This window comes from Salvelinus fontinalis, chromosome 23 (genome assembly GCF_029448725.1).
Source record: "Salvelinus fontinalis isolate EN_2023a chromosome 23, ASM2944872v1, whole genome shotgun sequence".
Taxonomy (NCBI): domain Eukaryota; kingdom Metazoa; phylum Chordata; class Actinopteri; order Salmoniformes; family Salmonidae; genus Salvelinus; species Salvelinus fontinalis.
The window spans coordinates 8258171-8273142 of NC_074687.1; the positions used below are offsets into that span (position 1 = coordinate 8258171).

The window sequence follows — 14972 nt, forward strand, 5'->3', positions numbered from 1 at the left end:
TAGGATGACTATATGTTTACAATAACAGTGTACTAGGCTGACTGTATGTTTACAGTAATAGTGTACCCGGCTGACTGTTCTCTATGTGATTACAGTAACAGTGTACTAGGATGACTGTTCCTTGTGTGTACCATGTGTATGTGTTTATTTGTTGTTCTTGTAAGTTGATGCCAAAGAAAAATGTCCAATAAAGTTATATCCTATTTTATTCTATATAAATGTTTCAAGTAATGCACAATTTCAAAGATCTTGCTAAAAAAACGCACAATGGGAGAAAGCTGTTTAAATCTTCTAGAGAGATGGGACTGTTAAATAATGAATTTGTTTGCAAATTGGAATATAGAACTTGTATTTAACAATGAATACCTAGGCTGAAATTACACTAATCTGCCTATGTAGCTAACTTAATTAAAGTACACCTAAGTAGATAGTTTGCTTGTAGCTGCTCTTGAAACAAAGTGGGTTCAGATAAGGTTTAATATATTTCACGTCATCTCGATGAGTACTTGAACGGGGTGTCTCTTTTATATACCGATATGTCCCTTCAAATCTCCTATATAAACGATCACTCCCGCTGTCACTCAAAGATAACGGACATCCCTCGTCATACAAATGGAATGCTTCTTTGTTCACACTAGATTTTGGTCACACATGTACGACCCGGAATAAGGCCTGGTCTCAGTACAGTATGTATAGATAGCAGGTCAGGTCTCAGTACAGTATGTATAGATAGCAGCAGGTCTCAGTACAGTATGTATAGATAGCAGGTCTGGTCTCAGTACAGTATGTATAGATAGCAGCAGGTCTCAGTACAGCATGTATAGATAGCAGCAGGTCTCAGTTCAGTATGTATAGATAGCAGCAGGTCTCAGTACAGTATGTATAGATAGCAGCAGGTCTCAGTACAGTATGTATAGATAGCAGCAGGTCTCAGTACAGTATGTATAGATAGCAGGTCTGGTCTCAGTACAGTATGTATAGATAGCAGCAGGTCTCAGTACAGTATGTATAGATAGCAGGTCAGGTCTCAGTACAGTATGTATAGATAGCAGGTCAGGTCTCAGTACAGTATGTATAGATAGCAGCAGGTCTCAGTACAGTATGTATAGATAGCAGCAGGTCTCAGTACAGTATGTATAGATAGCAGCAGGTCTCAGTACAGTATGTATAGATAGCAGCAGGTCTCAGTTCAGTATGTATAGATAGCAGCAGGTCTCAGTACAGTATGTATAGATAGCAGGTCAGGTCTCAGTACAGTATGTATAGATAGCAGCAGGTCTCAGTACAGTATGTATAGATAGCAGGTCTGGTCTCAGTACAGTATGTATAGATAGCAGCAGGTCTCAGTACAGTATGTATAGATAGCAGGTCAGGTCTCAGTACAGTATGTATAGATAGCAGCAGGTATAACTTTGATATAAAAAACCAAGCCCCGCAATAAATGTATTTCATATAAATCATGATGTATCAAAGTTATTACAGTATGTATAGATAGCAGCAGGTCTCAGTACAGTATGTATAGATAGCAGCAGGTCTCAGTACAGTATGTATAGATAGCAGCAGGTCTCAGTACAGTATGTATAGATAGCAGGTCTGGTCTCAGTACAGTATGTATAGATAGCAGCAGGTCTCAGTACAGTATGTGTAGATAGCAGCAGGTCTCAGTACAGTATGTGTAGATAGAAGCAGGTCTCAGTAGGATATGGAAAGATATTTTCTTTCTTTGGCTAGAACAAGCATCTGGAGCTCCTATAGCGTGTGAATGCAGGCGTGAATATATTCATCGCCATGCTGTTGTTTAAATCTGTGAGTGTAAAGCCCTTGTACCCCATGCCACCCCCCCACACCCCCCCACACCCCCCTGCCTGCCCCCTACCCCCCCACCCCCCACACCCCCCTGCCTGCCCCCCCCCCCTCCTCCTCCCCACCCCCCACGCCCCCCTGCCTGACCCCAGAGGATCACAGAACAGGTTGTCGAAACATTTGTAACATTTGGCGAAAGCAAATCTCAGGCTGCTGTTATAGAGGAGCGGACACCTCTAAAAACAAATCCCTCTGCGCCCCTCAAACACCCCAATCCCCTTCCCAGACCCCCTTTCTTTACCCCCTCACACACACCTCGCAGCGAACCAACCACAACCCCCTTTCTCTTTTCCCAGCCAGATGGGTCCGCTGGAATAATGGCTAAAGCCCAATGAGTTCCATTCAATTTGTCCTGCCGTCTAAAGGAGCTTGTAAGCTTTCCATTTGCAGTTGTGTTATAGTAGCCATGGGAGGCTCTGTGGTGTTAGGACTTAATTACCTCCTAATAGCTGTAGGGATAAAGCCCCCCCTAGCCCAGTCCGTACACCCCAACAGCCCACTCTCAGTCCCCAGACCGTATACCCCAACACCCCAACACCCCCTCTCAGTCCCCAGCCCGTAAACCCCAAGACCCCAACATCCCCCTCTCAGTCCCCAGCCCGTATACCCCAACACCCACTCTCAGTCCCCAGCCCGTAAACCCCAACACCCCAACATCCCCCTCTCAGTCCCCAGCCCGTATACCCCAACACCCCCCTCTCAGTCCCCAGCCCGTATACCCCAACATCGCCCTCTCAGTACCCAGCCTGTATACCCCAACACACCAACATCCCCCTCTCAGTCCCCAGCCCGTATACCCCAACACCCCAACATCCCCCTCTCAGTCCCCAGCCTGTATACCCCAACATCCCCCTCTCAGTCCCCAGCCCGTATACCCCAACACCCCAACATCCCCATCTCAGTCCCCAGCCCGTATACCCCAACACCCCAACATCCCCCTCTCAGTCCCCAGCCCGTATACCCCAACACCCCAACACCCCCTCTCAGTCCCCAGCCCGTAAACCCCAACACCCCAACATCCCCCTCTCAGTCCCCAGCCCGTATACCCCAACACCCCAACATCCCACTCTCAGTCCCCAGCCCGTATACCCGAACACCCCCCTCTCAGTCCCCAGCCCGTAAACCCCAACACCCCAACATCCCCCTCTCAGTCCCCAGCCCGTATACCCCAACATCCCCCTCTCAGTCCCCAGCCCGTATACCCCAACATCCCAACATCCCCCTCTCAGTCCCCAGCCCGTAAACCCCAACACCCCAACAGCCCCCTCTCAGTCCCCAGCCCGTATACCCCAACACCCCAACATCCCCCTCTCAGTCCCCAGCCCGTATACCCCAACACCCCAACATCCCCCTCTCAGTCCCCAGCCCGTATACCCCAACATCCCCCTCTCAGTCCCCAGCCCGTAAACCCCAACACCCCACTCTCAGTCCCCAGCCCGTATACCCCAACACCCCAACATCCCCCTCTCAGTCTCCAGCCCGTAAACCCCAACACTCCAACATCCCACTCTCAGTCCCCAGCCCGTATACCCCAATACCCCCCTCTCAGTCCCCAGCCCGTATACCCCAACACCCCAACATCACCCTCTCAGTCCCCAGCCCGTATACAATAAAACACCCCAACATCCCCCTCTCAGTCCCCAGCCCGTATACCCCAACACCCCAACATCCCCCTCTCAGTCCCCAGCCCGTATACAATAAAACACCCCAACATCCCCCTCTCAGTCCCCAGCCCGTATACCCCAACACCCCAACATCCCACTCTCAGTCCCCAGCCCGTATACCCCAACACCCCAACATCCCCCTCTCAGTCCCCAGCCCGTATACCCCAACACCCCAACATCCCCCTCTCAGTCCCCAGCCCGTAAACCCCAACACCCCCCTCTCAGTCCCCAGCCCGTATACCCCAACACCCCAACATCCCCCTCTCAGTCCCCAGCCCGTATACCCCAACACCCCAACATCCCCCTCTCAGTCCCCAGCCCATATACACCAACACCGCAACATCCCCCTCTCAGTCCCCAGCCCGTATACCCCAACACCCCAACACCCCCCTCTCAGTCCCCAGCCCGTAAACCCCAACACCCCAACATCCCCCTCTCAGTCCCCAGCACGTAAACCCCAACACCCCAACATCCCCCTCTCAGTCCCCAGCCCGGATACCCCAACACCCAACACCCCCCTCTCAGTCCCCAGCCCGTATACCCCAACACCCCAACATCCCCCTCTCAGTCCCCAGCCCGTATACCCCAACACCCCAACATCCCCCTCTCAGTCCCCAGCCCGTATACCCCAACACCCCCCTCTCAGTCCCCAGCCCGTAAACCCCAACACCCCACTCTCAGTTCCCAGCCCGTATACCCCAACACCCCAACATCCCCCTCTCAGTCCCCAGCCCGTATACCCCAGCACCCCAACATCCCCCTCTCAGTCCCCAGCCCGTATACCCCAACACCCCAACATCCCCTTCTCAGTCCCCAGCCCGTATACCCCAACACCCCAACATCCCACTCTCAGTCCCCAGCCCGTATACCCCAACACCCCAACATCCCACTCTCAGTCCCCAGCCCGTATACCCCAACACCCCCCTCTCAGTCCCCAGCCCGTAAACCCCAACACCCCACTCTCAGTTCCCAGCCCGTATACCCCAACACCCCACTCTCAGTCCCCAGCCCGTATACCCCAACACCCCAACATCCCACTCTCAGTCCCCAGCCCGTATACCCCAACACCCCAACATCCCACTCTCAGTCCCCAGCCCGTATACCCCAACATCCCCCTCTCAGTCCCCAGCCCGTATACCCCAACACCCCAACATCCCACTCTCAGTCCCGAGCACGTATACCCCAACACCCAAACATCCCCCTCTCAGTCCCCAGCACGTATACCCCAACACCCCAACATCCCCCTCTCAGTCCCCAGCCCGTATACCCCAACACCCCAACATCCCACTCTCAGTCCCCAGCCCGTATACCCCAACACCCCAACATCCCCCTCTCAGTCCCCAGCCCGTATACCCCAACACCCCAACATCCCCCTCTCAGTCCCGAGCACGTATACCCCAACACCCAAACATCCCCCTCTCAGTCCCCAGCCCGTATACCCCAACACCCCAACATCCCCCTCTCAGTCCCCAGCCCGTATACCCCAACACCCCAACATCCCACTCTCAGTCCCCAGCCCGTATACCCCAACACCCCAACATCCCCCTCTCAGTCCCCAGCCCGTATACCCCAACACCCCAACATCCCCCTCTCAGTCCCCAGCCCGTATACCCCAACACCCCAACATCCCCCTCTCAGTCCCCAGCCCTTAAACCCCAACATCCCCCTCTCAGTCCCCAGCCCATATACCCCAACACCCCAACATCCCCCTCTCAGTCCCCAGCCCGTATACCCCAACACCCCAACATCCCCCTCTCAGTCCCCAGCCCGTATACCCCAACACCCCAACATCCCACTCTCAGTCCCCAGCCCGTAAACCCCAACACCCCCCTCTCAGTCCCCAGCCCGTACACCCCAACATCCCCCTCTCAGTCCCCAGCCCGTATACCCCAACACCCCAACATCCCCCTCTCAGTCCCCAGCCCGTATACCCCAACACCCCAACATCCCACTCTCAGTCCCCAGCCCGTATACCCCAACACCCCAACATTCCCCTCTCAGTCCCCAGCCCGTATACCCCAACACCCCAACATCCCCCTCTCAGTCCCCAGCCCGTATACCCCAACATCCCCTCTCAGTCCCCAGCCCGTATACCCCAACACCCCAACATCCCCCTCTCAGTCCCCAGCCCGTATACCCCAACACCCCAACATCCCCCTCTCAGTCCCCAGCCCGTATAACCCAACACCCCAACATCCCCCTCTCAGTCCCCAGCCCGTAAACCCCAACATCCCCCTCTCAGTCCCCAGCCCGTATACCCCAACACCCCAACATCCCCTCTCAGTCCCCAGCCCGTAAACCCCAACATCCCCCTCTCAGTCCCCAGCCCGTATACCCCAACACCCCAACATCCCCCTCTCAGTCCCCAGCCCGTATACCCCAACACCCCAACATCCCCCTCTCAGTCCCCAGCCCGTATACCCCAACACCCCAACATCCCCCTCTCAGTCCCCAGCCCGTATACCCCAACACCCCAACACCCCAACATCCCCCTCTCAGTCCCCAGCCCGTATACCCCAACACCCCAACATCCCCCTCTCAGTCCCCAGCCCGTACACCCCAACACCCCACCCCCACGACCCAGCCCCTACACCCCACTCTCACTACCCAGGGCCGTACACCCCAACACCCCACCCCCACTACCCACTACCCATTCCCTACACCCCACTCTCACCACCCATTCCGTACACCCCAACACCCCACCCCCACTACCCACTACCCATTCCCTACACCCCACTCTCACCACCCATTCCGTACACCCCAACACCCCACCCCCACTACCCAGCCCCTACACCCCAACATCCCACCCCCACTACCCACTACCCAGGACCGTACACCCCAACACCCCACTCCCACTACCCAGGACCGTACACCCCAACACCCCACTCTCACTACCCAGCCCCTACACCCCAATACCCCACCCCCACTACCCAGCCCCTACACCCCAAAACCCACCCCCACTACCCAGCCTGTACACCCCAATACCCCACTCTCACCACCCATTCCGTACACCCCAATACCCCACTCTCACCACCCATTCCGTACACCCCAACACCCCACTCTCACTACCCAGCCCCTACACCCCAACATCCCACTCTCACTACCCATTCCGTACACCCCAACACGATGGCCCTAGAATACGATGGCCCTGGAATACGATGGCCCTGGAATACGATGGCCCTGGAATACGATGGCCCTGCAATACGATGGCCCTGGAATACGATGGCCCTGGAATACGATGGCCCTGGAATACGATGGCCCTGGAATACGATGGCCCTAGAATACGATGGCCCTAGAATACGATGGCCCTAGAATACGATGGCCCTGGAATACGATGGCCCTAGAATACGATGGCCCTGGAATACGATGGCCCTAGAATACGATGGCCCTAGAATACGATGGCCCTATCACAGACACATTTATTCTTTCTTCCATGGATTTAGAAGAATTTTCCTTTTCATTTCTTTCCAAGATCTTGGAAGCAGCATTATTCATGTTTTTCTGTTCATTTGGACACCACTGGTCAGAACCCCAGACAGAAAGAGAAAGTTCTCTCGCTTTTTTTCAACCTCTTCTCTTTTCTCTCAGTTTTTTTTTTGTTCTCTTTCTTTTTCTTTTGAAGGCAGATTAGCAGGATTAAGTATGGCTCACATATGCTGCCCTTCACTATTGGTATTCACCACAGCACAGGCCCACCACCACCCAGACGGACAGAGGGAGAGAGATAGAGAGAGAGAGAAAGAGAGAGAGCGGGAGAGCGAGAGAGAAATGTTTAACAAAATCATAATTACTATTACTTAGCAAATCCCTCCGCCTTGGTTTTAATCCTCACCTGTGTTTCCTACCAACCCACACAGCCCCCCCCAGTCCCTCCAGCCTCCCCAAAGCCACCTATCCCCCACAGACCCCCCCCCAGACCCCACAGCCCCCCAGACCCCACAGCCCCCCCCCCCCATCCCCCACAGACCCCCCCCAGACCCCGCAGCCCCTCGGCCGGCGTGGGACATGCTTGTTTACCTTGGAACACCAGGCAGGATTAGCAGATGAATAAATAAGAGATTCTGAAGCGTCTTGTAAGGCGCCATGTCTTCTCCGTAGCCTCCCGTCGCTGTCATTAGCATTGTAAAGTTAGGCCACACACTTGCAGACGGCCTGCCAGCACAGGGAGAAAACGATACAAAATACATAGAAAATAACAGTTTTTTAAAGTGAACATTTTGTGGAAGACCATAGTGGTTGACAAACTAACAGCTGTGTTCTCCTGTCCTCTCTCGCTATTGTCCTCTGAAGTGGCAGAAACATCATTATCTCAAAACTGTAATGTAATGTACTGAGGACAGAGGGCCAACAAAACCACTACAGAGAATTAGAGCTTTGCTCGCCATGCGATGGAAAGTCACTCAACGCAGACAGGAGGACAATTTACCTGAAGGTGTCAAAAGCTTTCCAATCAGTAACTTGGTTTAGAGAGCTGCAGTAGACTAGAGCCATCTCTACACTCTGAAGACCCTTTTGGCTCATGGGCCTAACCACCTGTTGACGAGTTAATTCTTCCTACATTATTATCATTTTATTTTACACACCTAATCTGTGAAATGAAAATGTGAAAATGTTCTCTGGCTGTGAGCTGTAACTGCATCGTGGTGTTTTGCAATGGGCTGATGCCAAATCCAACAACAATTCAGGTGTTCCCAATTGGGTACAGATGTCAAATCAATGTCTATTAAACCTTGGTTTCAATGTCATTCAACCTCTCTTAATATCTCCCTCTCTTATCCTCTCCTCTCTTATCCTCTCCCTCTCTTATCCTCTCCCTCTCTTATCCTCTCCCTCTCTTATCCTCTCCCTCTCTTATCTTCTCCCTTTCTTATCTTCTCCCTCTCTTATCCTCTCCCTCTCTTATCCTCTCCCTCTCTTATCCTCTCCTCTCTTATCCTCTCCCTCTCTTATCTTCTCCCTCTCTTATCCTCTCCCTCTCTTATCTTCTCCCTTTCTTATCCTCTCCCTCTCTTATCTTCTCCCTCTCTTATCTTCTCCCTCTCTTATCCTCTCCCTCTCTTATTCTCTCACCTCTTATCCTCTCCCTCTCTGTGTCCCTTTCTCTCTCTCTCTCTCTCTCTCTCTGTGTGTGTGTGTGTGTGTGTGTGTGTGTGTGTGTGTGTGTGTGTGTGTGTGTGTGTGTGTGTGTGTGTGTGTGTGTGTGTGTGTGTGTGTGTGTGTGTGTGTGTGTGTGTGTGTGTCCACGGTAACAACATTGATTCAACCAGCGTGTGCCCAGTGGGTTGTAACTATGCTGAAATGAGGGCACCATTAGTACCCCCCCCCCCCCCCCCCCCCCAATAACGTTCAATATGAGCGAGAACGAGGTCTAATGTTAAAACCTGAAGCCCGTTTGTGGTAGTTCTGGAAAAGTAATTGAAAGTTAGAGACTGTCTCTTCCCCCATCCTTTTTTTTGCCCAACATCATTACTCCATAAACAGTTGTCAATCAGTATCTCTGATGGTAGGTTGTGACTTGTGACAGCCCCGCAGCTGACATTACCTAATGATATACTCATCCCCAGCTGACATTACCTAATGATATGGGGGGGGATAACCACAAACATTAGCCCTTATCTGTCTTTGTAGTCGCTCTGATTCCAAAACCAGACAGTCTCTGCATGTGTTAAGCAACCACTGGCTTCTCTAACAAGTGAGATTATGGGAATGTCTAATGAAGGTACCATTCGCGCAGTAACTGAACTCCCCTGTTTTTTTTTAAATGCCACTTCTCACAAACCCGCCACTTATCCGTTCTAATTAGCATAATCGTATTTAGTGTGAGTAAACAAGCAAACAGGCGGGACAAGCGAGAGGAGAAAAACAGCAAAACAACACAATAAGTAGCCTAGTTTAATGAAACGAAAAGAGAAAAACAGTAAAAGAATGCAAATGAATACCTTGATTCTGCGATATCTTTTTTTTTTTTTTTTTCGCGGAGCTTCCCGTTGCATTGACTGATGCTGCCATTTATTACACCGTGAGGCCGTGAGAACACCGTGCGCAGGCGCGTTGCCTGCAGGGTGCATATTCAGCAAGGTACGGGTATCATCTGCTTGTTGACTCCCCCGTTCGCTAAGTCCTTGGAGCGCGCACACAAACCTACTTCTTGTAGGGACCCACTTGCATCACGGGTGACCTGGCTTGGGGACCCACTGCTCACTGGACGAGTGGAGGCCTAGTCCTACTCATATAACCTGCTAGCCTCAATATGGTTCACTTACATTTGTTTGCTTTGTACTGTCAGCATTTGTTCTTCATCGAACTACGTTAAAGAAACTAGTCTGTATCTCAGTTAACTGAACAGTGTTTTATAATGGTTTTGCAAAGACAAAGGAAATCCGGATCACATATGGAAAGCAATAGATAACAGTCGGTCAGAGATCGCTTACTCTGCACCGTGGGTAAAAAAAATACTTTATACAGAATGCGTGAGTAGTCTATTGTTACAGAAGGTTCGTTGAATTAAAATTGGTCTCAACATGTGCATTACACGTATTTAAAGTGGGGTCACAAATACCACAGCTTAATATAATACTTATAATACTTTCGTGATGCAATTCCATATAACTGCATAGTAGCTACATTATTGACTTATTTTACATTACAATACGGTCAGTTTACTATCGTAACAATATTGTACTATACAGCATAGTTGGGCTATATTATTGTCATCACGGTAGAGTAGCCCACATTGCATAAGGACAACTCAATGATCTTACTGCCAACATTTGTCACTGAGGATTTATTTGAATAAATAGGTACAGCTAAATAATAAATTAAACTAGTATTATTATTATTATCATTATTATTATTATTATACTATGTACATGCTTCATGCTTTTTCCTCTAATTTATGACTTGTTCCATATTTCTTGGACAATGACCTTGTCAACTTCAGTTATGTCAGAGCGTCAGAGCGTCTCTTGTTTTCTCTCTTCTACCGCCTGGCCACACACAAAAAGGTCTGCACTGATGTGAGTCCATATTGGACCCATTGAAATGTTACTGATCGTAACCGTTAAAAACAATTTTGCACGCTTCATTTATATTAACGTTAACATGCACTTTAACGGCTTGAGTCTTGGCTCACGCCGTCAGCTGTTGGTTGCTCAAGGGGTCGTCGGGTTAAAACAATAAACCCCGCATTAACTCAAACCGTAATCAGCGCCTTTAAATGGGCGCGGGCGGAGTGTGTGTGTGTGTGTGTGTTGTGGCGTTGTGTGTGTTTAACGACAGAAGATTCACATATTGCACCACAAAGCTTAATCATTATTCGTTGATTAAAGAGCCTGAATGAGTTTGTAATATTGCTTTAATTTCACAGCAAAAAAAAAAAAAACCCGAAGGATTATCGAAGTGTCCTGTCAAATTATGATCATGTGTATTATTATATTTTCTGAGGAATTATAGCATTTCGTTTAGAAAACGAACAAGTAAACAAATCATCTTACATGTCGGCTAATTAAAAGTAAAACTGTTTCATCAGTCGGCTTTTCATAATGAAACTATGCATTCATTTACAGTTATCGAATATTGTCTTTGACCATCCACAAGTATTGATTCTTTCCTATAACATGGATTAGGCCAACTGGAGTGGTGAAAATAATACGATGATATCGGGGAGTTATATCACCACTCAGTCAGGTATCTTATATAAATACTACGATGATATCGGGGAGTTATATCACCACTCAGTCAGGTATCTTATATAAATACTACGATGATATCGGGGAGTTATATCACCACTCAGTCAGGTATCTTATATAAATACGACAGAATAATATTGCGAAAGTGTAAATAATAAGAAATAAAACAGCTCGTTCTATTTTTCCACCGAAAAGTCAAATCTTTTTCGAGAAAAAAAAAGAAGTTTTTCTGCAAGGAAAAAAATATTTTAAAAAATAGGCTCCATTAATTGACGTAAAGCCTACGTTTTTATTTGATAATAATGGAAATTATTTCCTGATCTGGTGGTCAATACGTTTTGTTTTTTTTGCATACTTTGCATACACTAAAACATCTACATGCCTCAACAATGTCATTCCCTCGCAAGATCCCATATGCAGAGTGTGTCTAATTCATTCTTTTAAACGAAGCTACAATTTCTTTGTAATGACATCAGATTTGAAGAACCCCTAACTCCTCCAAGCCTCCTCCCTGTCCCGGTTCGCAAGCAGCCCATTGGTGGATGACAGTAGGTCGGAAAAGCAATGGCATTGTCCTGGTGACTTGCCCCCCGTCGGATACTTAAGTCCGCTATAAAACCATGTCATCGTGCTCGTGCATGCCAAATGGGCTGTCAGTTGTGATTGGGGAGTAACAAGTGGATTCAACAGCGACACTTTCTCTGCACCGAGCTGCGTTCTACATCTCTCGGTATGTTTCACGTCTGCTCTCCGGGATAATATTGATAGTAGGCTTATGGCATTTAGGCAACTGTGATTTCTGTCATAAAAAAATGATCCTAATTTGAGAATGAACATATTGACCATCATGAGTAAAATAACTTTCAAGAACCTTCTCCTGAACTTTCGTGGATGTGTTTGTTTACCTTCTCGTTACTCCAGCATTGAACATTGAATTGGTTTGAAAGTATATTCTTAGGAAATATTCACACGGTTTTAACGTGTAATGCTAGCGTGGTTGTGAAAAAAAATTTGAATGCTAAATGGTTTGTTTACTTTTCTTTCCGTAGACTATTGCGCTGTCTGAATTAACCCTGAGCATCATCATGGACTCCGATACCAGCCGAGTGTCTAGTCGACCTTCCTCCCCCGAAGTGCATGATATGTTCCTGCACGCGATGAAGAAGCATATGGTAGGCTTCTCCGGTACTGTCTCGTCCACACAGAGCGACTCTCCACCGGAGATACCGGCGGACATGCGGAGCCTCTCCGACGATGATGATGATATCACTCTGAAAATGCTGTCAAAGAAGGACCGTAAACTGCTTTCGGAGAACGAGCTGCAGGGGATGCGACTGAAAATCAACAGCCGTGAGCGGAAGAGGATGCACGACCTTAACATCGCCATGGACGGTCTCCGGGAGGTTATGCCTTACGCGCACGGGCCCTCGGTGCGCAAGCTTTCCAAAATCGCCACTCTCCTCCTGGCGAGAAACTACATCTTGATGTTGAGCAACTCGCTGGAGGAGATGAAGAGACTGGTCAGTGAGATCTATGGCAGCGGACACCACAGCAGCTTCCACCCCTCCGCCTGTGGGACCATGGCGCACACTGGGCCACTGCCCGGCCATCCGACTGTTTCTCACGCCTCCCACCCGGTGCACCACCCACTTCTTCCCCCGGCGGTCTCCACCGCAGCCTCTCTCTCAGCAACGGGTCTTACCTCGATCAGACCCCACCATGGACTCCTGAAGGCGCCCTCGGCCGGCCCGGGCCCCCTGGGCAGCAGCTTCCATCACTGGGGCGCAGGGATGCCCTGTCCGTGCAGCATGTGCCAGGTGCCACCTCCACATGTGTCCGGCATGAGCGCTGTCACCATGTCCAGGCTGACGAGTGACTCCAAATGACATGAACACTTATCATAGAACGAGAGCAGGAGAAAAGTGAAAATAACTTTCGGCTGTAGACGTCACCCTGCATCTTAGTCCATATCAACACCTTTTTAATGTTATTTATCTGTTGCTGAAATTAGCTTTGGATTGAGCCAGCAGAAATTCCTTACTTTATAAAAACTGGAAGAGCGCTACTAACATAGCATTTTGTAACAGTATATAGCGTAATTAATAAAAGGTGCTTTATGACACATTTTAATATTCAGTAATGGCCATCAATTCACTGGTTTCTTACATTGTGGCTGCCAGGAATATACACCATTCACATGGAATTACTGATGGCTTATAATGTCATGTTCTTGATAATTATTTAATATAATGTTCTTGATCATTATTTCATGTAATGTTCTTGATCATTATTGAACTTTAAGACTAGCCCATTCCCGAGACCGAATAAACTAAAAGACAATACTTAGATATAGCAAACTGGATGAGAACACAATGGTAATGTAGATTGTAAATATGTAGATTCAGAATTCTGTTTATATTGTAGGAGAGATTTTATATCAAGCCATTTTTTGGTTAATGTTTTTGGATTGACCCCCGGTTAGCATGTCTGCTTTCAGCCACGTAGCGCTCTGGTACCATGTTGCACCTGCTTCTGTCCTCTGCCTCTTGTATAATATGTCCCTTCAGTGTTCTCTCTTCGACGTCACTGCCGAGCCTAGATGACCGCTTTCGTGTGGACGTTTTGTATTCCCATTGTGTGTTGCCACGCATGCCAGTCACCGCACGACACCATAAACGATCACTTCTTTATGTTTTATATATATATATATATATATAAAAAAAAAAGTGCTTAAATGATATTTATTTACTTATTTTCAATGGGATTTCAAATGAACCAATGACGATGATTATCTTGGGATTTTAAATGTTAAATAAAAACAAGTTCAATAATGACGTATTTTGTTGCCTTTTCGTTATTGATGTCCTCCTCTTGCAACAAAACATCAACGCTTAAAGTTCCACGTAAAGTTGTGAGGAACACATGCACGGGCTAAATGACCCCCAATAGGAGCCATTGTAGTCTAAATGGTGAACGTCAAATGGGGCATCTAAGCAATAGCTGCCCCGGTTGTTTTATTCTCAAGTGTCTATGGCATTTTGAGACAAGCAGAAACACCTTAGGTTCTAAGCTGTGCTTGGTAGCCTGATGGTGGGTTAACATACACGTAGTTTCTTGATTTTCATTTAGCAATTATATAAAATGAATAGTATAGCCTATCAAGTTCCAGCCAGTTTTAGCCTTGCTTCGTTTGGATAACTTGCGATGTAGCTGATCGTCCAAATGAGACGTGATAAGATATGAATGAAATGATACAACCACAATTTACTTATTCCACTAATAACTAAATACAAAAACCATGTATTTTCACAATAAAATATTAAACACGAACTAGTTATTTACAGTGTTTTACCATTCACTACAGATTATATACATAGTTTAAGACATTTTCCATTTTGAAATATGGACCAAGGCAAACTTCGACATTTTATTCAGACCGAAAGGCCATGTGTAAACAATAAGCCTTTAGTAAAATATGTTGCGGTCAAAATAATTAGAATTAGAAACACAAATACACTTTAATAGAAGTAGAAAAAGTTTTTGGAACGTATTTTTGTTGATCAGATTTATGATTGACTAACAATGACTTACTGCCCCCCCCCCCCCCCCTCCCTTCAATTCAACTAAGGACAAAGAAATCCACAACATGTAGATTTTAGTCCAGACTGCTCAACTTTGAGCTCTCACTTTTGTTAGCAACATCATTATAGGCCTACTATAATCCCAGTGGCCTAATTCAGAAATCAAATATCCCAAA

General features: G+C 48.1%; 1 protein-coding gene across 1 annotated transcript; it reads left to right on the forward strand.

Moving 5' to 3' along the window:
• Nucleotides 1-11834: 11834 nt before the first annotated feature.
• Nucleotides 11835-14049, forward strand: olig2 (oligodendrocyte lineage transcription factor 2). The gene is made up of 2 exons (XM_055877804.1): nucleotides 11835-11945; nucleotides 12265-14049. The coding sequence occupies exon 2, from the start codon at nucleotides 12301-12303 to the stop codon at nucleotides 13099-13101; it is 801 nt and encodes a 266-aa protein (XP_055733779.1). The 5' UTR covers nucleotides 11835-11945; nucleotides 12265-12300; the 3' UTR covers nucleotides 13102-14049.
• The last annotated feature ends 923 nt before the right edge of the window (nucleotides 14050-14972 follow it).